The sequence below is a fragment of the Spea bombifrons genome, chromosome 9, assembly GCF_027358695.1.
Source record: "Spea bombifrons isolate aSpeBom1 chromosome 9, aSpeBom1.2.pri, whole genome shotgun sequence".
Classification (NCBI taxonomy): Eukaryota; Metazoa; Chordata; class Amphibia; order Anura; family Pelobatidae; genus Spea; species Spea bombifrons.
The window spans coordinates 16,925,556-16,951,937 of record NC_071095.1 but is presented as its reverse complement, the minus strand read 5'-3'; the positions used below and the strand labels follow the sequence as shown (position 1 = coordinate 16,951,937).

The 26,382-nt window shown below is 50.1% G+C and overlaps 1 protein-coding gene across 2 annotated transcripts; it reads right to left on the bottom strand.

The window, feature by feature from the left end:
* Window positions 1-413: 413 nt before the first annotated feature.
* CELF3 (CUGBP Elav-like family member 3) lies at window positions 414-25,211 on the bottom strand. 2 transcript variants are annotated; one of them, XM_053474691.1, is made up of 13 exons: window positions 23,754-25,211; window positions 19,205-19,287; window positions 8,567-8,615; window positions 8,043-8,171; window positions 7,539-7,618; window positions 7,170-7,325; window positions 6,523-6,682; window positions 6,289-6,438; window positions 6,118-6,183; window positions 5,548-5,646; window positions 4,574-4,717; window positions 3,188-3,324; window positions 414-786 (listed from the first exon to the last, which is right to left on the bottom strand). In XM_053474691.1, the coding sequence occupies exons 1-12, from the start codon at window positions 23,896-23,898 to the stop codon at window positions 3,197-3,199; spliced, it is 1,389 nt and encodes a 462-aa protein (XP_053330666.1). In that variant the 5' UTR covers window positions 23,899-25,211; the 3' UTR covers window positions 414-786; window positions 3,188-3,196. The 2 variants fall into 2 exon arrangements, with proteins under 2 accessions (XP_053330666.1, XP_053330667.1); XM_053474692.1 differs by having other exon boundaries at window positions 7,182-7,325.
* Between the last annotated feature and the right edge of the window lie 1,171 nt (window positions 25,212-26,382).

Below are 26,382 nucleotides of genomic sequence, written 5' to 3'. Positions count from 1 at the left end.
TATGTGCAGATGAAAATGTCTTCCCCCAGCCAGGTTAGATACAGGGATGTCGTTTCTTGTATGGGTTGAGGGTTGTTACACATATAATAATGGCTGGGTTTAACGAGCAGGATTGGGGCCGCATTGCACCCCCCCCTCTGTGCCTCGCTGTTTGGGTAGGACGGGGTCATTGACACAGCAAAGTTTCTGTTCACAATCCTCCGCAGTTTTAAAAGGACTGAAATTTCCTTGTGTATTTAGACTTTTTAATAAATATATATATATATTTAACCCCTTTTGCGACAGCACTGTCTGTGAAATGTGGAGAAGCCATATGTTTACAGCCCTCCGGGGCAAATAAATAAACCTTATCCTACAATATAACCCCCCGGTATATCCCCCGTGTGCCGTTGCGTCTACACGAAATCTCAGTCTCGCAGTCACGAGTCCCGTTCCTGCTTTAAACGCCGTACTTTGCTTTTTTTTTTAGTTTTTTTTTTGTTTTTCATCAGTCGCTCGACATGTAGAAAATAAATCCTGCGTTTTTAGCGCTTAGCCCTGCTCGCTCCTCACCCCGCAGGATGTGCTCTGAGTGCCAGGAATGTGTCCGCCTCCCCGCAGAGTGGGTGGAGGTTTTGCTGGTTAATATTTGGGCGATTACCAGGTTCAGTGGTTTGAGTTTTCCCCTGAAAATATGGTATCCTTGGTCCAGCAGCAGTAAATGGAGTCCGTAGTGAGGCGCGGAAAGAGAAAGGAGGGAGGGGCTGGACCCAGGATCCCCTCGCACCCCAAAATCAGATGCACCCACTGAAACACAAAGCAAAAGAGACACTCAGAACAACAGACGAAGCCACCGCCAAGCCCCGCGCCCCAAATCTGGGATTCAATCCTAGGAGAGCAGCTTGCATGGGGTGTAAGGGGAGCGGAAAGAAAGAGGGGCTTCAGGAGCATCACCCACCCGGCCTCTAGCTAATTATAACCCCCAAACTACCATGACTTTTCACTCGATTGCCCAAATCACATGGAGTGTCCATTCACTAGGCGTGCCCACTCATTGCCCAAATCACATGGAGTGTCCATTCACTAGCTTGGCCAGGTCACCGAAACACTGACTTTATTCAGGTGCAGGGTCCACTCGCTCCCAACCCTACCCGGAGAGGGCTTGTCACACGACACTGAGCACCGGGGGACTCAGTCTCTTCTCGGGGACCTCATAGTCTCTCCTATCCTCATTAGATGTTTTTACGGCCCCTCTATATTCGTGCCGGAGACTGGAGGACGGGGTGTGAGAACCAAGGGGCTTATGGGAGGCATCATCCAGAATTCCAAACTACCAGATACATAGGGATCAGAAGCCACAGGGCCAGACATGGAGAAGGGCTTGGGAAGTTATCCTCCATGTCTACATCCAGCCGCTGGAGAACAGAAGATTGCGGCCCAGACTCTGTGACCGTCGATACCCCAATACTAAAGCTACGGAGGGGTCCGCTCTTGTCCAAAATACACTTGGTCAGAATCGTGCCTCTAGGGATTAACGCAGCTTCTTCCCAGCTCTGTCCCCCTCAAAGAGCTCTGCGGTCCCAAAAGTTGCCCGAATTAGTGTAGATAATGCGTCGGTCTGCAGCCGGTCACTGCGTAATGAAACTCCCAGCCCAGAGGCGAGGGGGGCAGCAGTCGTTCCTCGCGGGGCGTCTATTCCACAGGCATAAAGAAGGTGAGCGGGATGAAGGCCTGGGTTAAGGTGACAGCCAGAGAGGGGGTAGCGGAAGCTCATGGTCCAATTCACATGCAGAGGGTGAAATATATGGAAGAATTGGATCATGTGGAGTCAATGTGAGGAGTCAATGTGATGGCTTGTAAACCCCCTATATTCCGCCATATGGAATGATGTGGATTATAAAACCGGTACATGACCTACACTGGCCTCCGCTCCGCTGCCATCTACAGCGACAAACCGCCAAGGCTTCATCGTGTGATGATGACGAGGGGTGAAAGAGGATGAAGGAGCAACAAGGAGGTAGCGCAAGCCACGGGCGAGAAGCGGAGGAGCGCTGGGGGTACATAACGGGCACAGAACAGGTGGTGAGTGGGACATGATGGTGGGAGAAGGGTTACCAGTGAAATTACCAGGAACCAAGAAGTGATCGCCACTCACAGGTCCATCACATCACCGTTTACCAAACGCACCCCCAAAATGCCCACTTCCTGATGCCGGGGTACACAGGGGCTCTCTGTGCCAGAGACCTCCGCATACGCTCATCCCGAAGGATCGAGACCCAAGGGGGAATACGTTTGGTCACATTTACAGAAATACGGAGGGAATTTTCCACATTGCAACATGGCTGGCACTCAGTAGAGCGCAGGTTAAAGATCCCCACGGGCTCCTAAACGCCAGATTCTTTGGTGACACGTTAAGGCTGCGTTTCGCAAAGGGTGATGTGACTCCTTCTCGTGGCGCCCTGTACAGACTACAGAGCACAAGAGACAGCATACAGAGTTACACGGCAATGCATGCATCCGAAACACTTCTGGGACTTCCTGTGGGACTGCTCCTCAGGGGCGGGGTGTGGAGGAGGAGAAATGGGGTGGGGAATTACGGAGGAGTTTTGAATACAACACGGTCATTCCATTGGATGCAACTTACAAGGGGCGGTGCTATGAGTCGGAGGGCAGCCAATGGACGCTAGGATTAGTCATCTCATGATTTGATTGGACCCTGGCACGAAGTGGGAGGGTTTCAAGCAGCAAAAAAAGAGAAGCTGTTTTTTTGGTCATGTGGGTTGCCTAATATTCTTATAAATCACTTATTTAGAAACAGATACTGTATAGTTTGAGAAGTCTCTAAATCCACGTATGTCTATAAATACAGTATGTATATTTATTAGCTTATTGCCCATGTCATACGGATTCCAGAATTAAGAGGACTCTGTCTGGCAAACAAAGGGTTAAACATCGGCTATGCGCGAAACCAGCTTTGAGCTGGGTTAATACATTAAATACCCGGGACTACCTGGCGGTTCTGTGCCGGGGTTCTGTGCCAGCGCTCTTTCTTCCTCCTCGGAGCTGTGACAAAAAGCCTAGGATGCCAACGCCTGTGGCCGACGGAGGACGGTGGGCACCCAACCCTTGCGGTGCGTGATGGAGACCTGGCCAGTCTCATTAACCCATTGTAATAATTTATGCCCACCCTGATGCGACGGGCACCCACCTGATCTCCTCAGTATGGTCGGTTGGCATCTTTTGGTCGTTTGAGTTGCACTTTCAGTCTCTTCATCCCAATCTGGAATCCGTTCATTGCCTGGATGGCAGCCTGCGCGCTGCCGGGATTGTCAAAGCTTACGAATCCTGTAAGGCGAGGAAACGGTTCATCAGGTGACACGCAAAACACACGGGAGAGAATAACATGTCAGAGGACACGCAGTGCATACATGCGGCAAAACACATGGGAGAGAATAACATGTCAGAGGACACGCAGCGCATACATGCTGCAAAACACATGGGAGAGAATAACATGTCAGAGGACACGCAGTGCATACATGCGGCAAAACACATGGGAGAGAATAACATGTCAGAGGACACGCAGTGCATACATGCGGCAAAACACATGGGAGAGAATAACACGCCAGAGAATACACAGCGCATACATGCGGCAAAACACATGGGAGAGAATAACATGTCAGAGAACACACAGCACATACATGCGGCAAAACACATGGGAGAGAATAACATGTCAGAGGACACGCAGTGCATACATGCTGCAAAACACATGGGAGAGAATAACATGTCAGAGGACACGCAGTGCATACATGCGGCAAAACACATGGGAGAGAATAACACGTCAGAGGACACGCAGCGCATACATGCGGCAAAACACATGGGAGAGAATAACATATCAGAGGACACGCAGCACATACATGCTGCAAAACACATGGGAGAGAATAACATGTCAGAGGACACGCAGCGCATACATGCGGCAAAACACATGGGAGAGAATAACACGTCAGAGGACACGCAGCACATACATGCGGCAAAACACACGGGAGAGAATAACATGTTAGAGAACACACAGCGCATACATGCGGCAAAACACACGGGAGAGAATAACATGTCAGAGAACACACAGCGCATACATGTGGCAAAACACACAGGAGAGAATAACACGTCAGAGGACACGCAGCGCATACATGCGGCAAAACACATGGGAGAGAATAACACGTCAGAGGACACGCAGCACATGCATGCGGCAAAACACATGGTTAGAGAATAACACGTCAGAGGACACGCAGCACATACATGCGGCAAAACACATGGGAGAGAATAACACGTCAGAGGACACGCAGCGCATACATGCGGCAAAACACATGGGAGAGAATAACACATCAGAGGACACGCAGCACATACATGCGGCAAAACACATGGGAGAGAATAACACGTCAGAGGACACGCAGCACATACATGCAGCAAAACACATGGGAGAGAATAACACGTCAGAGGACACGCAGCACATACATGCAGCAAAACACATGGGAGAGAATAACACGTCAGAGGACACGCAGCACATAGGGCAAAACGCGCAGGGTAGCAGCTCACTCACCAAAGCACTTGCTCTGATTGGTGGCTCGGTCTACAAACACTTTGGCGGAGATGACGTTTCCAAAGGGCAGAAACATCTGCAGGATCTCGGAGTCGGTGAACTCCTGGGGCAGATGGTAGATGAAGATGTTGCAGCCCTCAGGACCTGTCAGGAAGGCAGGACGCTCTCCATTAGACGCGATAGCAGGGGCTAGAAGTTGGGGCTGCTAATGGGGGACAGCAGGGGGCTAGTGTGACAACAGCGGGTGACAGAACAGGGCTGGAATGGCATAGCAGGAGGTAACTGGATGACAGCATTGTGGCAGCAGAGGGGGTAGGGGGATGGCAATAGGGGGGAGTAGCTGGGTGATGAGAGGTGGCACTGGGTAAGGGCAGATGACAGCGGGTGATGACGGGTGGCATTGGGTAAGGGCAGATGACAGCGGGTGATGACAGGGGGCACTGGGTAAGGGCAGATGACAGCGGGTGATGACAGGGGGCACTGGGTAAGGGCAGATGACAGCGGGTGATGACAGGTGGCATTGGGTAAGGGCAGATGACAGCGGGTGATGACAGGGGGCACTGGGTAAGGGCAGATGACAGCGGGTGATGAGAGGTGGCATTGGGTAAGGGCAGATGACAGCGGGTGATGACAGGGGGCACTGGGTAAGGGCAGATGACAGCGGGTGATGACAGGGGGCACTGGGTAAGGGCAGATGACAGCGGGTGATGACAGGTGGCATTGGGTAAGGGCAGATGACAGCGGGTGATGACAGGGGGCACTGGGTAAGGGCAGATGACAGCGGGTGATGACAGGGGGCACTGGGTAAGGGCAGATGACGGCGGGTGATGACAGGTGGCACTGGGTAAGGGCAGATGACGGCGGGCGATGACAGGGGGCACTGGGTAAGGGCAGATGACAGCGGGCGATGACAGGGGGCACTGGGTAAGGGCAGATGACAGCGGATGACAGAACACTCATGAAGTCACACTCACCCTCTCTCTGTTGCTGTTGCTGTGGAGGCTGCTGGGGGAGCAGAGCCTGAGGCTGAGTGAATGCAGGGCTCACCAAACCGTACGCTGCTGGGTATGCGGCTGTGAGTGATAGGAGATGTGAGAGCTGGCACCTTGTCTTCCTATCCTGACCCCAGTCCCCCTCCATACACCCTGCCCATGTTAATAACCCCAGCCCCCTCCATACACCCTGCCCATGTTAATAACCCCAGCCCCCTCACACACCCTGCCCATGTTAATAACCCCAGCCCCCTCCATACACCCTGCCCATGTTAATAACCCCAGCCCCCTCATACACCCTGCCCTTGTTAATAACCCCAGCCCCCTCCATACACCCTGCCCTTGTTAATAACCCCAGCCCCCTCCATACACCCTGCCCTTGTTAATAACCCCAGCCCCCTCCATACACCCTGCCCATGTTAATAACCCCAGCTTCATGTCTTAACAGACAAGCTTCTCCTCATACCCACAGGGGGAAATGTCTATATTAATACCCCAGCCTGAGATGCCTTGAACCCCCTGCTGATGCCCCTAGCGGGGTGTCCCCTGTACCTGTGTAATGCTGCATGCCGGCGTAGGCTTGTTGGAGAGGATCCAGCTGGGTCACCGGACTCTGGGCTGAGGAAAAAAGAGGCCAAAGAGAATGATGCATATGGAGGGCAGATACCCACAGGGGGCATCAACACACACAGGGGCTATTAGATACACCAACAGGGCACTCACCTGGGTAAGGGTGCAGACCGTTCGTGTAGATGGCCTCCGAACTGGGCTGTACGCTGCTCTGAGTGGGAACGGCACTGTATCCATTTACCCCCAGTGTGGCAGTAATGGCAGGTACTGGGGTTGCAGCGAGTGTTGGGGGGGTACTGGTCCCTAAACAGACACCAAAGTCAGGGTGAGAGTGCAACAGACACCAGAAATTCAACAGCGCTGCCTCACAGTGTAGTGTGCGCTCACCTGAAGAGGAGGTGATGGGAGTGACAGGAGTGATGGGAGTGGCTATGATCCCATTAGGGTTGATTGTCGCCATTTGCTGCATCTGCACGGCAGCCATTGTTGCCATGGGGTTGAGGTAAGCGCTATGGGCAGCCACCAGGGCGGCCTGCTGCTGCATCAGCTGTGGGGGGCACAATGACAAAGAAAGGTCATACTATCTGACGTGGTGTCAGTGAGGTCATACTGTCTGAGATAATGTTAGTGAGGTCATACAGTCTGCCGTGGTGTTAGTGAGGTCATACTATCCTGTTAGTGAGGTCACACTGTGTGATGTGGTGTTAGTGAGGTCATACTGTCCTGTTAGTGAGGTCACACTGTCCCGTTAGTAAGGTCACACTGTCTGACGTGGTATTAATGAGGTCACACTGTCCCGTTAGTGAAGTCACACTGTCTGACGTGGTATTAATGAGGTCACACTGTCCCGTTAGTGAGGTCACACTGTCTGACGTGGTATTAATGAGGTCACACTGTCCCGTTAGTGAGGTCACACTGTCTGACGTGGTATTAATGAGGTCACACTGTCCCGTTAGTGAGGTCACACATGTAATCAGTCGCCTCCACAGACACGAAGAGACATTTGGTGGGGGTGAGGAGAGCGAGTAATTCACCTGGTCACTTACTGCCTGTGTGTACGCGCTGTACGCCCCGAACTGCAGTGCGATCGGACTGAACATGCCCAGCTGATTGGCCACCTGCTGCATACGGCGCAAGCCACGCTCCTTCTCTGTGTCCGCGAACTTCACCACCAAACTGGAGGAGGCCCCCTGCACGGCACGATGAGTGCACACGGTGAGAGAGACACGCGGCATGCGCGGCATACACATCATATTACACAGTATACACCACACACACACACACACACACACACACACACACACACACACACTGTGCCACTGACTGCTGAGGAGGAAACGTGCTCACCCCCAATCACAGGGCAGTGCGTGTCACAGGAGGAGTGGATATATGTCTCCACTTACCGGCAGAGTCCGACTTCCGTGCAGTGTGTTTATGGCAGCCTGCGCCTCGGTGTGTGTCTGAAACTTCACAAATGCACAGCCTTGAGAGAGGGAGAAATCACATCACTACACACAGCACCGCAACCACAGACAATAACACACTACTAGACCACAAAGAGGAGCCACATCAAAGGGACAGGGCGCAGGCGGCAACTACCACTCCCATCATCCCAGACAGGGTATTGTCCCCGCCACCCATGATAAATGTATTTTTTTCTCCCCACAGAAGCCAGCGCTGGGGGTTTGCACCTGGATCATAGGAGTTGGAGTCTCTGTAGACCCCAGGCACGGTGCCCTGAGGGTATTTCCAGTCCATGCCGGGGGTAGTTGGGGTAAGTATGTGAGATGTGACAGATGAAGTGTGTGCCCCTGTGCCTCACGTCCACGTGCCTCGTAATTAAGCCCCAGGTACCGCTATCACACATACGTGTCCGCGTGAGAGCCGCCACTCACGGTGTCTCGTACCTTTGCTGGTCCCGTCGGGGCCCCGGAGCACCGTGCACTCATCGATATTTCCAAAGGGTTCAAACATCCTCCGGACGTCCTCGTCCGTCTGCTGCTTCCCCAACATCCCCACAAACAGCTTGCGGTCCTCTGTGGCCCCGGAGGGCACAATAGTGAGGGAAGACAGGATACGTTAGCAGCTGGGGGCCGCAGCTACAGGGAAGGGGTCTGGGGCGAGGCAGGGAGCGTCAGGGATGAGGTCAGGAAAGGACAGGGATGAGGGCAGAGATGGGGCCGGGCAGAGATGTACAGGAGCGGACGTGTAACACGGGGGCCCCATGGGACGGGCCCTAATCTGCAGTTACTATGCGTTTACAAGGGGTTTAGTAGCTCAGCACACATACATCAGCACTAATAAACACAGGATCCATACACAGAATTACCCCACTGGATGTAGAGGGGCAGATGTGGATCGGGACGGGTTATAAGGTGGGAGCAGGCAGAGGTTAGAGGATGGGGGTAGATGTTTTGGGGGAGATCGGTACCTCCTCGGCTTTCACTGTCTGCTGGTTTCACTTGAATTGGCCGATTCATCTGAAACAGAGAGAATAGAACATGAGAAAATCCCGAGAGCCCGAAATCCCGAAATCCCGAGAGCCCGAAATCCCGAGAGCCCCAGGGCCCTGCCTCTCCGAAATCCCGAAATCCCGAGAGCCCGAAATCCCGAGAGCCCAAAATCCCGAGAGCCCGAAATCCCTGGAGCCCGAAATCCCTGGAGACCGAAATCCCGAGAGCCCCAGAGCCCTGCCTCTCCGAAATCCCTGGAGCCCGAAATCCCGAGAGCCCCAGAGCCCTGCCTCTCCGAAATCCCGAGAGCCCCAGAGCCCTGCCTCTCCGAAATCCCGAGAGCCCGAAATCCCTGGAGCCCGAAATCCCTGGAGCCCGAAATCCCTGGAGCCCGAAATCCCGAGAGCCCCAGAGCCCTGCCTCTCCGAAATCCCTGGAGCCCGAAATCCCGAGAGCCCCAGAGCCCTGCCTCTCCGAAATCCCGAGAGCCCCAGAGCCCTGCCTCTCCGAAATCCCGAGAGCCCGAAATCCCTGGAGCCCGAAATCCCGAGAGCACCAGAGCCCTGCCTCTCCGAAATCCCTGGAGCCCGAAATCCCGAGAGCCCCAGAGCCCTGCCTCTCTGAAATCCTGAGAGCCCGAAATCCTGAGAGCCCGAAATCCCTGGAGCCCGAAATCCCTGGAGCCCAAAATCCCGAGAGCCCGAAATCCCGAGAGGCCGAAATCCCGAGAGCCCGAAATCCCTGGAGCCCGAAATCTAGAGAGCCCGAAATCCCGAGAGCCCGAAATCCCGAGAGCCCGAAATCCTGAGAGCCCGAAATCCCGAGAGCCCGAAATCCCGAGAGCCCGAAATCCTGAGAGCCCGAAATCCCGAGAGCCCGAAATCCTGAGAGCCCGAAATCCCGAGAGCCCAAAATCCATGGAGCCCAAAATCCCGAGAGGCCGAAATCCCGATTGCAGAGCAATCCCCAGGCACTCATCACCTGACACACGCCTAATGCCTGCCCCAGGATGTGAGTGTGAGTGTGTTACCGTGTCAAAGGGAATCAATGTATTAGTGTTTAATACACCGCAGTGTCACAATCTATCAATACATCAGAGCAATGAATCAATAAATCCGTCGCCGTGAATCACTAAGTCATTGATGTGCTGGCAGACACGCGTGTTACGTTACATCCCAACATGCAAACATATTACAGTATGCCAGTAACTCGTCAATTGATGTCAAATGACTAATTATGGAGCGCATGCTGTTTGTGGGGGGCTGAGGGGTAGGATGCCCAGGGGGCAGTTATAGCGAGGGGTGTCAGCCTTGCGGGCACTTAGGGTCAATTAGATAATAATAAAGCAAGATTTCCCGATTTAATTTAAAATAAAGTGGGAGCCGCCAATCACGAAGCGCAGACCGATACCCAACGCTAATGTACCCACGTAGGTGCCCACAGACTGATCTGTGACTGATTGGGGGGTCTCCTGAATCCCCTCTAATCACTGCGGCCCCTGACCAGCGCACATCAATTAGCCCCTAATTGCACAGACCTGTCACGTAAAAAGAGATAACACCACTGAACATGGCTTCCCTGCGCCCGGCGTGTCCGCATTCAGCTCGGGACGGGCCACATCTGCCAGTGACAGCCACGTGTCCGTAAATCAGCCAGCCCTTATGGACCACACCGGTGGCCAGAGCCCGATCAGAGCCCGATCAGAGCCCGAGAAGCCCCCGTCATCCAGCATCACACTGGGATGGGTTAACAGGCCCACATCAGGACCACGGACGCCTTAACTACAGATCTCCCAATGAACGAGCCGACGCCGTCCTCACCTGAGGATTCATCATTAATAGAAAAGGAAAAATCACGGTATAAATAATCCTCCCGCTTTCCCCGCGGCTCGTCATATCACACACCGCGTGTGCCAACGCTTTCATCCCGTTTCCAGAGCTCTTTTCAAGCATTGTGACATACCGTGTGCCGCATTTTGCCCCAAATCCTCCTATTTTTCCATGGAATGTGGCTGGGTGCGCTGGACGCTTTCCCTGATCCGCGTTGGCCCCTCGCTGATTAACAATTTGCCCCAGGGGGAAGACACACAAGGGGCTCTTTGTGTTGGGGCCACAATGCTGGTACATAGGAAATTTTAGCTTGGGGGTGGCCAATGCGAGATGGCAAGCGGCCAGCCAGCACTGAGCCACCTGGGGTCCAATATTCATGAATAAAATAGCTGGTGACTGCCCGGCCCCAGGGCCCTGCCTGTCTGTAATTACCCTGCCCCCACCGACTCTGCCCTGTGATACACGCAGCTCTACTCATCCCGTCATTGGAAACGCGCTGTGTCCATGGTGCGTGGCCCTATCCATGCGCAGCCGCTTTATATACAGCAAGGTACAAGTAGCCTCCACTTTACCACCGCTTTTACGTGGATTATGTCACACAGAGAAGGGCTGTCTAAGGAAACCACCGGCAGGTTCCCCAAACTGTAGACCCAAAGGGGGTAATTAATACAGCACTGACAATACCCCTGCCCCTTACATACAATGTATCAGCGTCACTAACATACAATATACATACAATGTATCAGCGTCACTAACATACAATGTACATACAATGTATCAGCGTCACTAACATACAATGTACATACAATGTATCAGCGTCACTAGCATACAATGTACATACAATGTATCAGCGTCACTAGCATACAATATACATACAATGTATCAGCGTCACTAACATACAATATACATACAATGTATCAGCGTCACTAACATACAATGTACATACAATGTATCAGCGTCACTAACATACAATATACATACAATGTATCAGCGTCACTAGCATACAATATACATACAATGTATCAGCGTCACTAACATACAATATACATACAATGTATCAGCGTCACTAACATACAATATACATACAATGTATCAGCGTCACTAGCATACAATATACATACAATGTATCAGCGTCACTAACATACAATATACATACAATGTATCAGCGTCACTAGCATACAATATACATACAATGTATCAGCGTCACTAGCATACAATATACATACAATGTATCAGCGTCACTAACATACAATATATCAGCGTCACTAACAGACAATGTACATACAATATATCAGCGTCACTAGCAGACAATATACATACAATGTATCAGCGTCACTAACATACAATATACATACAATGTATCAGTGTCACTAACATACAATGTACATACAATATATCAGCGTCACTAACATACAATGTACATACAATATATCAGCGTCACTAGCAGACAATATACATACAATGTATCAGCGTCACTAACATACAATGTACATACAATGTATCAGCGTCACTAACATACAATATACATACAATGTATCAGTGTCACTAGCATACAATATACATACAATGTATCAGTGTCACTAGCATACAATATACATACAATGTATCAGCGTCACTAACATACAATATACATACAATGTATCAGCGTCACTAGCAGACAATGTACATACAATGTATCAGCGTCACTAACATACAATATACATACAATATATCAGCGTCACTAACATACAATGTACATACAATGTATCAGCGTCACTAGCATACAATATACATACAATATATCAGCGTCACTAACAGACAATGTACATACAATGTATCAGCTTCACTAACATACAATATACATACAATATATCAGCGTCACTAACATACAATGTACATACAATGTATCAGCGTCACTAACATACAATATACATACAATGTATCAGCGTCACTAACATACAATATACATACAATGTATCAGCGTCACTAACATACAATGTACATACAATGTATCAGCGTCACTAACATACAATATACATACAATGTATCAGCGTCACTAGCATACAATATACATACAATGTATCAGCGTCACTAACATACAATATACATACAATGTATCAGCGTCACTAACATACAATATACATACAATGTATCAGCGTCACTAGCATACAATATACATACAATGTATCAGCGTCACTAACATACAATATACATACAATGTATCAGCGTCACTAGCATACAATATACATACAATGTATCAGCGTCACTAGCATACAATATACATACAATGTATCAGCGTCACTAACATACAATATATCAGCGTCACTAACAGACAATGTACATACAATATATCAGCGTCACTAGCAGACAATATACATACAATGTATCAGCATCACTAACATACAATATACATACAATGTATCAGTGTCACTAACATACAATGTACATACAATATATCAGCGTCACTAACATACAATGTACATACAATATATCAGCGTCACTAGCAGACAATATACATACAATGTATCAGCGTCACTAACATACAATGTACATACAATGTATCAGCGTCACTAACATACAATATACATACAATGTATCAGTGTCACTAGCATACAATATACATACAATGTATCAGTGTCACTAGCATACAATATACATACAATGTATCAGCGTCACTAACATACAATATACATACAATGTATCAGCGTCACTAGCAGACAATGTACATACAATGTATCAGCGTCACTAACATACAATATACATACAATATATCAGCGTCACTAACATACAATGTACATACAATGTATCAGCGTCACTAGCATACAATATACATACAATGTATCAGCATCACTAGCAGACAATGTACATACAATGTATCAGCTTCACTAACATACAATATACATACAATATATCAGCGTCACTAACATACAATGTACATACAATGTATCAGCGTCACTAGCATACAATATACATACAATCTATCAGCGTCACTAACATACAATGTACATACAATATATCAGCGTCACTAGCATACAATATACATACAATGTATCAGCGTCACTAACATACAATATACATACAATGTATCAGCGTCACTAGCAGACAATGTACATACAATGTATCAGCTTCACCAACATACAATATACATACAATGTATCAGCGTCACTAGCAGAGAATATACATACAATGTATCAGCGTCACTAACATACAATATACATACAATGTATCAGCGTCACTAACATACAATATACATACAATGTATCAGCGTCACTAGCAGACAATGTACATACAATGTATCAGCTTCACCAACATACAATATACATACAATGTATCAGCGTCACTAGCAGAGAATATACATACAATGTATCAGCGTCACTAACATACAATATACATACAATGTATCAGCGTCACTAACATACAATATACATACAATGTATCAGCGTCACTAGCAGACAATGTACATACAATGTATCAGCGTCACCAACATACAATATACATACAATGTATCAGCGTCACTAGCAGACAATATACATACAATGTATCAGCATCACTAACATACAATATACATACAATGTATCAGCGTCACTAACATACAATGTACATACAATGTATCAGCGTCACTAGCATACAATATACATACAATGTATCAGTGTCACTAACATACAATGTACATACAATGTATCAGCGTCACTAGCAGACAATGTACATACAATGTATCAGCGTCACCAACATACAATATACATACAATGTATCAGCGTCACTAGCAGACAATATACATACAATGTATCAGGGTAACTAGCAGAGAATGTACATACAATGTATCAGCATCACTAACATACAATATACATACAATGTATCAGCGTCACTAACATACAATGTACATACAATGTATCAGCGTTACTAGCAGACAATATACATACAATGTATCAGCATCACTAACATACAATATACATACAATGTATCAGCGTCACTAACATACAATATACATACAATGTATCAGCGTCACTAGCAGACAATGTACATACAATGTATCAGCGTCACCAACATACAATATACATACAATGTATCAGCGTCACTAGCAGACAATATACATACAATGTATCAGGGTAACTAGCAGAGAATGTACATACAATGTATCAGCATCACTAGCATACAATGTACATACAATGTATCAGCTTCACCAACATACAATATACATACAATGTACATACAATGTATCAGCGTCACTAGCAGACAATATACATACAATGTATCAGGGTAACTAGCAGACAATATACATACAATGTATCAGGGTAACTAGCAGAGAATGTACATACAATGTATCAGCGTCACTAGCAGACAATATACATACAATGTATCAGCGTTACTAGCATACAATATATATACAATGTATCAGCGTCACTAACATACAATATACATACAATGTATCAGCGTCACTAGCAGACAATGTACATACAATGTATCAGCGTCACTAGCAGAGAATGTACATACAATGTATCAGCGTCACTAGCAGAGAATGTACATACAATGTATCAGCGTCACTAGCATACAATGTACATACAATGTACATACAATGTATCAGCGTCACTAGCCAAGCCCTGCATGGGTATATTTGGAGAGTAATGCCTATCGGGTGCCCACAGGGGTTTGTGGTTGTGCGTTAGTATTGTGTACTCATGCCCGTCTCTCGTCCTGTTCCTGTATGCATATTTCATGCGCTCATTAACACCAACAAGCCATAAAGCCATTAATACGGGCTGCCATTCCACAGCTTTAATAGGCTGACTTTCTGTCGGCACAGACAGGGTTAATCGCTAATTCTGGTGCTTTAGAAGGGAAGAAATGTTGCCATGGTATTCATCTCTGCATCCCATCCCAGCTGTTGCTAGGCGACGGTTGTATCCCCCAGCAAGTGATGCTCTGTTAGAGGCCTTGCAGAGATGGGGGAGGCTTAGAGATAACAAGCAATGGTGGGGGGTGAGGTTGCAAAAATATGGAGGAGGGAGGGATGGGCTAGTGAGGGGCACGTAGTCAGAGTGAAGGGTCTGAGGCAACGGCTGGGGTAGAGATTGGGCTATTTAGGAGGATGTGTGTGCACAGGCTGGCTCAGAATGATGGGAGACGCAGTACACCGAAGTTCTACATCACTTAAAACCCTAGGTGTCAGTCCAAGTCCCTTACACCACAGGCAGGCAGAGGGTTAAATCATTTGGCACCCCTAACGTGCCCTGTGCAGTGTAAGGTCTCCCCGATATGCCATGTAATTACAGCCAGCCTGTACCAGCATTTCATTCACTGACAAAAGAGCCAGATGATTGGTAACTATGGAAACCAGAGAACACGCTCCCTAGCAACCACCCACTCACCCCGATTTATCCTGAAGGTTGCCAGGTAACTAAAGTCACGTCATCACTTCTCACTGTAAACAATGGGATGGGGGAGTACAATCTCCCCCAAGAAAAATACCGGGATAAGTGGGTGGGGGCAGTGAATGATGGGCAAAAGGGGGAGATGGAGAGACCTCAATGATCAGAGACAAGGGGAGAGATTTAAAGGAGGGGAACAGAGAGAGATAAGTAAAGCGGGGGTTGGAAAACAGACGGGTGTGAAAAAGGGTGAGAGATGAAAGGGACAGAAACAAAGTGCTAAAAAGGAGGAGACGGGAACGAGCCAGGATTACGGAAAGTCAAGAATCAGGGATGCACGGAGAGGGGGTGGAATATAGGGGAGAATAACGAAGCAGGGTGAGAGAGGAGAAAAAGGAGGGACAAGGGTTTTCAGTGAGGGAGAAAGGGAGAGGAGTAAGATGGTCAGGAACGCAAAGAGGGAAGAAAAAATCAAAGGAGAAAAGGAGGGAGATGGGGAGAAAAGTGAGAGAGTGAGTCAGGGAAGAAGAGGGGAAAGAAGAAACAAGGGAGAAGGGGAGAAGAAAGGGGAGCAGGGGGTGAGATCAGAAAAGGGAAAGGGAAAGAAGGATAAAGGAGAAGGGGAGAAGAAAAAAACAAAGAGGGAAGGTGGTGAAAAGGGGAAGAAAAGGAACAGGGAGAGAAGAGAGAACAGAGCCTCGAGTGCTGGTGGATTTTGTGACACCGTCTCTGTATTCCACGCAGTTTAATGCGGTACAATAAAGTAGCGTTATATATATATCATTTTGGGGCATCGATCCATCTATCCATCCATCCATCTATCCATCCATCCATCCATCTATCCATCCATCCATCCATCCATCCATCCGTCTATCCATCCATCCATCCATCTATCCATCCATCCATCCATCCATCCACCCATCTATCCATCTATCCACCCATCTATCCATCCATCCATCCATCCATTCAACTATCCATCCATCCGTCTATCCATCCATCCGTCTATCCATCCATCCGTCTATCCATCCACCGTCTATCTGTCTATCCACCCATCCATCCGTCTATCTGTCTATCCACCCATCTATCCATCCACCCATCTATCTATCCATCCATTCATCCATCCATCCTTTCGTCTACCCATCCATCTATCGGTGGCAGATGCCAGTTTTGTTAATGTTCTCGCCACTGCCGGGGTATCAGGGAGCGCCTCTCCCTAACCCGCTCCACCCTTTATTTCAGTTCCAGCCCCCCCTGCCCCCCCCGTCCCTCTCCTCATGACATTCTCTGATGATTTTCTGTCTAAATGTCTCAGGAGGTGGTTGCCACGCATTCCGTATAATCAGCCCTTCAATACCCGACACTCAACTCCCACAAACCTCGCGCAGGTCGCTCTAAACCCCCGGCTGCTCTGCCTGCCACAAGGAAATTTTATGTTTGTGCTTCCGGCCAGACTCATGACTCAGGGGCCACTGCTAGCCCAGGGCCACAGGGTGTGACAACGTGTAATGAAGCTGGCAGAAGATGGCCTTGGGTCAGAGTAACCCATTTGAGGGGCCGATGCTCTCCGTGGCCCCATGAAGGGCCAATTAACCATTGACTTCCCACGCAGGTCAAGCAGCGTCCGTGGTTAACGTGTCACCTGCTGCTGGAAATAATGAGGTCAATGTCCATAGAATTACTTGAGCCCTTAACGACCTAACAAGGTAGGACGGGACATGCGGGGTGTCCATCAGAGCGGGCTCTTTGCAGGAACACAGTGGGGCCCCGGCTGTGAGTGATGATAATGGCTGACACTATGCCTAGCTCCTTGGCACCGGTCACTTTCAGGGACCCATAGGCAGCGTGGCTGGGGGAGCGGAGGGACGACACGGTGTGGCCTTCAGATCAGAAGCCAGCTGTGTACTGATTCCAACTCTAATCTCCCGTACGAAATCCCAGAGCCCCCCGCTAATCCCAGGATTATCCAATCAAATCATAATCTCTCCGTATCCCAGCATGCTGTGTGGCTCGTGGATTACGAGTTCTGACCCGAGCACCAGCAGCGAGGGACAACGCGGCCTGGACCCCGTGCCACCACCTTCAATCCACAGAGCGCAGGTATTAATCACATACAGTGTTATAGATACACGCGCACTCTAATGACACGTCTCTGACATCATACTATATCGTACTATATCATGCTATATCATACTATGCTGCTCGCCGTGCTGATATACTCGGGGTATCGCGGCATTCGTCCCTCCGTGTCTGTTACACGCATGACCCGCACGCTCACCCCCAATCTTCTCACGTCCCGTCACTCTTACTCAGCAGTTTCTTGGAACGAGCAGAGAGGGTGAGACGCGTCAGACCTCCCGCCGGCTCCTTCCTGAGAGGATTAATGGCCGACGGACAGTAAGCTTTTTATGCCAATTAAGGGACAGAAGACGGCGGCGGCGGACCCCCGATCACCTCCCTGATCCCCCCCACGCGCGCTATCACTGCCTGCTTCACTTTTCTCTGATTCCCTGTCTGCTCCATTACTTGCCCCCGCGGCCTAAAATCACGGTGCCCAGAGCCCCCCAAAACCATGCAGACCTCTTCCCCCTAACCGTATCATGAAATTAACCCTTTGGTGTCAATGTTTCATTGGCAGTTAATCCCGGCTCTGATTCCGCCCTATAAAGGGCAGGGAAGGGCGAGCGTCCGTGTTTACGTGCGTCTGTGGCCTCCATGCGCGGGGGACTGTAATCCCGCCGTACAGCGACCCATTAAATGCCGGTGGGAGGCTGCGTTCTTTAACCGAAGATATCCCCCACGGGGGGTCCACTAAAAAGGAAAGTTCACTAACAAGGGAGTTGTATTGCCGTGAAAAATGAACACACCAGCCACAGAACAGGGGGAGCAACGGAACGCGCCGGGTCTTCCCCAATACGCAATGGGGCGAAACGCAGTAGTACGCAGTAAATGTAGTACGCCGTGGCTTTTGGGGTCTGCACTATTCCCTGTTAGGTGACTATACCCCATGTATGCGCTTCCACCTCCTCTGCTGGTTGGCCAGTCTATGAACCCACGCCCCTTTCTGGAACATTAATATGTTTGCTTTGCCCGTGGGTTTGAGCACTGAGAGGAAGGATACAGTCAGGTGAGGGTTTGCGCGTGAATTCCCAGGCCGGGTCTATCCATGGAACTCGCACAGATGGCGAAATGCCACCGGGGACACGGCCCTCCCGAAGTGATGACACTTCCTTAAGCAAAAGGTAATAATAGCCGCCTATTTTTACACCTCGTCCAACAGAGAGCCCTGCGAGCCGGCAGCCCCTGCAACACCGGCAGCCCCTGCAACACCGGCAGCCCCTGCAACACCGGCAGCCCCTGCAACACCGGCAGCCCCTGCAACACCGGCTCTTTCACGGTTAGTGGGGAGCGATGGAAAGAGCGAGACGAGAAGAAGCTCACTTACCCCTGGGAGGGTCTTCTGCTCATGGAGGGCACTCTGGGCTTTTAGTGCCGACTCCCGGGCACAGTACGTGAGAAACGCACATCCTGCAAGAGACACAAAGCGTGAGCACAGAGTTACAGGCCGGAATAGGTATACAATATAACACTGTCCTAAACCTCAGAGGTCTCTTCTTCATGTGCACAGAGCCCCTCAAACCTCACAGGTCTCTTCTTCATGTGCACAGAGCCCCCCAAACCTCACAGGTCTCCTTTTCACATGTTTATTTGTTGGGGGGCAGGCTTGGCAGAGCCGTACAGATTAAATAATTTCGGAATCGTCTGTGTCTGTCCGGGTGAAATCAGCTGGCAGCCTGGCAGGGGCCGGTTACATGCACACCTACTGACACGACACGCAGTTAGCAGGTGATTTGGTTACACGCAGCCCGTGTCTTGGGTTACGTCCGTATACACGGCGGCAATTCTCAGTATCCCCAGCCAGGAGACGCGCCCCAGCTATGCCACAGACGCAGTCCCCGATGCCCAGATATCTACACACCTGCTACAAGAAATGCTCCATCCTGTTTTTGAATTCAAATTACCCCAGCCCCCCTGCCCCCCAGGTCCCCAGCCCCCCCAGGTCCCCAGCCCCCCAGGTCCCCTGCCCCCCAGCATGTAACTGTCTTCTTCAACCCTTAGCAATATTTTTCTGCAAATAAACAGCTTCTCACCAAAAAAAAACTAGTACGTTTTATCATACTCCGCTCTCCTCTCTCTATCACCATACGCCCTCTCCCTTCTCTCCTCATTATCATATTCTCTCCTGGTTTATCATATCCGCTCTCCTCTCTCTATCACCATACGCCCTCTCCCTTCTCTCCTCATTATCATATTCTCTCCTGGTTTATCATATCCGCTCTCCTCTCTCTATCACCATACGCCCTCTCCCTTCTCTCCTCATTATCATATTCTCTCCTGGTTTATCATATCCGCTCTCCTCTCTCTATCACCATACGCCCTCTCCCTTCTCTCCTCATTATCATATTCTCTCCTGGTTTATCAAATGTTCTTTCTCTCTATTTTATCATATCCCCTCTCCCTTCTCTCTGTTATCAATCCTACTCCACCTTTCTCACAAAATAATTTCCCCTCTGCCTTCTCACCTTTATTTTATCATAACCCCCTTTCCCTTCTCTCTGTATCACCATACCCCATCTCCCTTCTCTCTCTGTATCACCATACCCCCTCTCCCTTCTCTCTCTGTATCACCATACCCCCTCTCCCTTCTCTCTCTGTATCACCATACCCCGTCTCCCTTCTCTCTCTGTATCACCATACCCCGTCTCCCTTCTCTCTCTGTATCACCATACCCCGTCTCCCTTCTCTCTCTGTATCACCATACCCCGTCTCCCTTCTCTCTCTGTATCACCATACCCCGTCTCCCTTCTCTCTCTGTATCACCATACCCCATCTCCCTTCTCTCTCTGTATCACCATACCCCCTCTCCCTTCTCTCTCTGTATCACCATACCCCATCTCCCTTCTCTCTCTGTATCACCATACCCCATCTCCCTTCTCTCTCTGTATCACCATACCCCCTCTCCCTTCTCTCTCTGTATCACCATACCCCCTCTCCCTTCTCTCTCTGTATCACCATACCCCCTCTCCCTTCTCTCTCTGTACCACCATACCCCCCTCGCCCTTCTCTCTCTGTATCATCATACCCCCTCTCCCTTCTCTCTCTGTATCACCATACCCCCTCTCCCATCTCTCTGTGTATCACCATACCCCCCTCTCCCTTCTCTCTCTGTATCACCATACCCCCTCTCCCTTCTCTCTCTGTATCACCATACCCCCTCTCCCATCTCTCTGTGTATCACCATACCCCCCTCTCCCTTCTCTCTCTGTATCACCATACCCCCTCTCCCATCTCTCTGTATCACCATACCCCCTCTCCCTTCTCTCTCTGTATCACCATACCCCCTCGCCCTTCTCTCTCTGTATCACCATACCCCCTCTCCCTTCTCTCTCTGTATCACCATACCCCCTCTCCCTTCTCTCTCTGTATCACCATACCCCCTCGCCCTTCTCTCTCTGTATCACCATACCCCCCTCTCCCTTCTCTCTGTATCACCATACCCCCTCTCCCTTCTCTTTCTGTTAACCACCCCACTCTTCATTCTCAGAAAGAATTCTCCCTCTGCCCTTTCTCCTATGTTTTATCATATCTCCACTCTATCACCATATCCCTTCTCCCTTCTCTTTCTATCACCATATCCCTTCTCCCTTCTCTTTCTATCACCATATCCCTTCTCTTTCTATCACCATATCCCCTCTCCCTTCTCTCTCTACCACTATATCCCTTCTCCCTTCTCTTTCTATCACCATATCCCCTCTCCCTTCTCTCTCTACCACTATATCCCCTCTCCCTTCTCTCTCTACCACTATATCCCTTCTGTTTCTATCAGCATATCCCTTCTGTTTCTATCAGCATATCCCCTCTCCCGTCTCTCCTTTTTTATCAAATCTCTCTCTTTGGGTGTACCCAAAATACGCAAGTCACTCAGATCATAATATATGTAACGCCATTACTTTAATTAATTGGTTAATTAATGTTTACATACCCCCAATAAAAAAACAAACAAATAAAAAAACAAAAGGTCTTTAGCAAAAAACATGTACGATTCAGCTTGGCACCCCCTCATCTGGCGGAGCGTGTTGAAAGGCCGTCACAGAAATCTTTAAAGCCATTTGATTCCCAACATGGTTTTTTGTTGTGTTTCAGTGGCATGAAGTGGTCACCATCCATCAAAACCGGCACCCACTGGGTTAACAGTAAACCAATTAAGTGGTCTTTACGGTCCATTAACGTTTCTACGTCTTTGGGGTCTCATAAAAGTAAAAGGGAGGATTAACAGGGGTATGGGGGGGGGTCTGGACCAGGCATTCTCACATCCAGCTTCCCAGGAACAGAACAAACCCAGCAAATCCAGTGATGTTTGTATTCTGTGTGTGATTTGCACAGCGCAGGCAATATACACAGCTCTGTACCGCACAGCCAGCTAATGCAAAGCATGAAACACAACAGGTATAAAAGCAGAATGCATTGTATTTATGCCACCACTAAGAGGCTCACAGGTTTAATGGGAGACCCTGTCCCAAAGAGCTTACATTCTAGCAGTATAATGGGAGACTCTGTCCCAAAGAGCTTACAGTCTAGCAGTATAATGGGAGACCCTGTCCCAAAGAGCTTACAGTCTAGCAGTATAATGGGAGACCCTGTCCCAAGAGCTTACAGTCTAGCGGTATAATGGGAGACCCTGTCCCAGGAGCTTACAGTCTAGCGGTATAATGGCAGACCCTGTCCCAAAGAGCTTACAGTCTAGTGATATAATGAGAGACCCTGTCCCAAGGAGCTTACAATCTAGTGATATATGGAGAGGGCAGGGTTTATATTAAAGGTCTGGTTCACAGGGGAGCGCGGCGAGGGGTGTATGATGGTACAGAGGGGTGGTCCTGTGTTTATCCGGAGACTTAGGCCTGTGACGTCTTGTTTGACAAGATGGGAAGGATTTACCCTTCTGTTCCCACCCCCCCACCCCCAGCTTAACCAGTGCTGCTTCATTAAGTGTTTTTTGATCTTTTTGTCCTGTCCCCTGCCATCTGTCACAGAGTCTTCCTCGCATCTCCTCCCCCACCCACAGCATTCCCCAGCCTGTCACCCCTCGGTGGAACGCCGGCCACAGGGGCATTGTTCTCCAGGGCTGGGGTCCATCCCTCACCCCCATAAACCAGCACTGACCAACCACGTCACCGAGAGCCCTTCTCTCCATCTCTCTACATCTCCCTGGCCCTCATCTCCTTGGCTCTCACCCCCATCTCCCTTGCCAATCTCTCTGGCCCTTACTCCCAATTTCTCTAGCCCTCATTCCCTATCTCTTTGGTCCTCACTCCCCATCTCCTTGGCTCTCACTCCCCATCTCCTTGGCTCTCACTCCCCATCTCCTTGGCTCTCACTCCCCATCTCCTTGGCTCTCACTCCCCATTTCCCTGGCCCTCACTCCCTATCTCTCTGGCCTCACTCCCCATCTCCTTGGCCCTCACTCCCCATCTCTCTGGCCCATCTCTTGTCATCTCTCTTTGTCTCTCTCTCTGTCTCATTGGTAACCCCCTTTGGGGATGGCCCACCTGCTTTCTGTCTTCCCCTCTTTGTTAGGCATTCCCTGCTCTTCTCCCTCCACCTGTCAGTCATCTTTGTGTCCCCCACTCATCACTGTTTCTGGGTTATTCCTCCTCACCTCTACCAACAAACCTTCCAATCTCCTAGTGACTTTCATAAAAAATCCCATTCCATTTCCCTTCCGCTGCCCCGGTGTCCTCTCCTTCACCCTCGTTTACTTCCAATCTCCCTCCTTTTGGCACACTCGCTCCCCTGTGCTCTCCCTGCCCCTCCTTACTTTCCCCCACACACCTTTGCCATTCTCTCCCTTTCAATCCCCCTTCTCCTAATCGCATCTCCTCGCCTCCTCGGCATCACCTGCCTCCTCGGCAGCATCGGCTCCCCTCTGCTCTTACCTTTGTGCATCCCTGTGAATTTATCCTTGATGACTGTAAGTTCATAAATTTTCCCAAACTGCTCGAAGATGGGCTTGAGGTCCTTCTCCTCCAGGTTCCTGGGAATCTGCCCGATGAAAAGTTTGATGGCATCTGGCTCCTTCATTGGGGCGAGGTGGGTACAGGGGAGAGGGGCACGGAAGGCACGAGCGAGCAGACTCCCACTGCTCTGAGTCCTGCGGGGTGCTGGTTGTGCCTCTGGGTGCTTGCTTAGTGCCAGGCCAGCCTGAGAAGTGCCCCTGCTACGTCTGCCTCGGAGTGATGCAGCTTGCAGGGCAGTTAATTAGAGTATCGATCCCACAGTCCGTGGACAGAGACTTCAGGTTCTTTTTTTTTTTTGAGGGGGGTTATTGATCCAGACCTCTTCCCCCCTCCTCTGGAAACAGCTGCTTCTCCCTTCAGTGGATCTTGAGGTCTGATGGCAAATCTTTTCTTTCTCAACAACTGCCCCCTCCCTCCTCTGCCGAGAGTCCGCCCCAGCCTGACAAGGGATGATGTCAGAGTGAGGGGCTGTGGGTAAAGTGACACGCAAGTCCACAAACGCACAAGCCGACAGGGGCTGGGGATTGGTTCAGATGGCAGGCGCGGACTGCCGAAGCTACCCCAACTCCCATCAATCTCCTTCACACATCCACAGGCACAGCAGCTGGTGTGGACTATAACTCCCACTGGGGCAGAGGCATATTCATGTACATATAGCAGCCACTCTAACTGACCTGGCTGGCTGAGGGTGCAGTGAGTGGTAGTCCACCGCTGAGGATGGGTAGATTGCCCCCAGCAGGGCAGAAGATCACATGATATATAGTGGCAGGAGGGAGTTGTCGATTACTATAGGGGGTGATCGGTGCATCCCTTGTGACCTTGCCAGATCTCATAGGGTTAATCCAGTGTACCGGGAGAACTGGTTTCACTGGGTCTTTACTGGGGGGGGGGCTTTATTTAACACCCAGCCCTCGCACTGCCCTGCCTGCTACTTCTGTGCTGGGGTAGGTAGGGGGCATGGGACCCGGCACACCTGCTGGGGGGGCAGAAGCTGACAGTTTGTAGACGCTCCCTGGATTGGCCATTGTTCTGCTGCTCTCCTTGGTGCTGAATCCCATAGACTGGGGGATGGGAGGGAGAGCTGGGGAAGGAGGGAAGGTAAGGTGTGTGAGAGGAGGGGACACACATATGTACACATTGCACACACACGTAAACACACATGCACACTCTAACACATTACACATGGGGGGGGCAATCAGCAACTCCCTGTCTCTCCACTGCGCTGGGATCAGCAGGAGGGGCTGCTAACCCCTGGAATGCCGGTAACCTCTGCCAGTGTCTGAGAGACAGGGAGGGGGCCGTTTGCCGAGACACAGACCGCTGTCCATGGTGCTGACTGCTCAGTACTCTGTACCAGCAAATCGGGCCAACAACTACACACAACGAGCCGACAATCTCCAGGGGATGGGATCTCCCCATTATACCGCTAGACTGTAAGCTCTTGGGACCCGGTCTGCCATTACACCACCAGACTGCAAGCTCTTGGGACAGGGTCTGCCATTATACCGCTGGGACTGTTAGCTTTGTATTACCAGCACCCCCCCCCCGTGCTGCTATTACAGAGCCAAGATCATCTCCAGCGGGTCCTGGTGGTCCGTGGTTATGGGGGATGGGGGATTTGGTGTAGTTGGGGGAGGGAGTTCTTGGCCTCCCCAGATGTACACCCTGTGATTCCTGCGAGCTGTGTCCCCAGGCGTGCCGAATGACTGACAAACGCTCAGAACCCCGACACGTGAAAGATGGTCACCCGACCCGGGGACGGCGACACGCATCGCAGCGAGAGATCAGCACGCCATCATCCTCCTAATAAGTGACAGCGACGCGAGGACGCTCTGCGCCATCATCTGCAGCGCACGCATTAGCCGGGTAAATGTCACCAAGCATCTCGTTCCTTCACGAGCCAGGGCAACCAACAGCAAGTGCAGAAGATATACCCCCAAACGAACCGGGGAAAAGGCTCCCCTCAACCGCAAGGGGTTCACTTCCATCGCTCCTCATACAGCCGGGGAGAAAACTACCAAAGCACAGAAAAAACAACCCCTAAGCGACTGCTCCTCCTGGCGCGTAGCGGCGGGTCTTGGACAGGCCGCCAGCTTTAGGAGGCACTTTGGAGGCAGATACTCCCATGGCAGATATGGCAGCGGGGGTCTCTCTGAAGGGGGCTGCTGGTGATCTAGTGAGCGCAAGTACGCACTAATGTAATAGAGTGTGCGTGCGCGCCTGTCTTTTCTCTGTAACTAACCACAGAATAGCGACACATTCTGTGCTTCCTGGGAGAGTACAGCATCTGCCCCCGGGCGCCAAGCTCCCCCGAATTAATCAGGGTTGGCAATTGTATTATTTTGTTTCAATTACCCCCCCCCCACCAAAGCCCAAAACTGAAGAAAAAATGGCCAACGATCCAAACTGAACCTAAAGGCAGGAGGATCGTTCTCCAAGTGACTGCACGGCGCCTCGCGTCTCTTCACCTGCACGCTTGCTCCTCGATCCGCTATCACGGCGTGAACCTTCCGTAATCCGGTAATTGATGGCGGCCGGCGCGCTCCCC

What these genes read in the sequence shown, in the direction of transcription:
- CELF3 (XM_053474691.1), bottom strand. Translation starts at nt 23,898, where the DNA reads ATGAAGGAGCCAGATGCCATCAAACTTTTCATCGGGCAGATTCCCAGG. An exon ending in AGCAGAAGACCCTCCCAGGG is followed by an intron (nt 8,616 to 19,204) that starts GTAAGTGAGCTT and finishes TCTCTGTTTCAG; the next exon opens with ATGAATCGGCCAATTCAAGT. An exon ending in CCCCGACGGGACCAGCAAAG is followed by an intron (nt 7,619 to 8,042) that starts GTACGAGACACC and finishes CCCTCTCTCAAG; the next exon opens with GCTGTGCATTTGTGAAGTTT.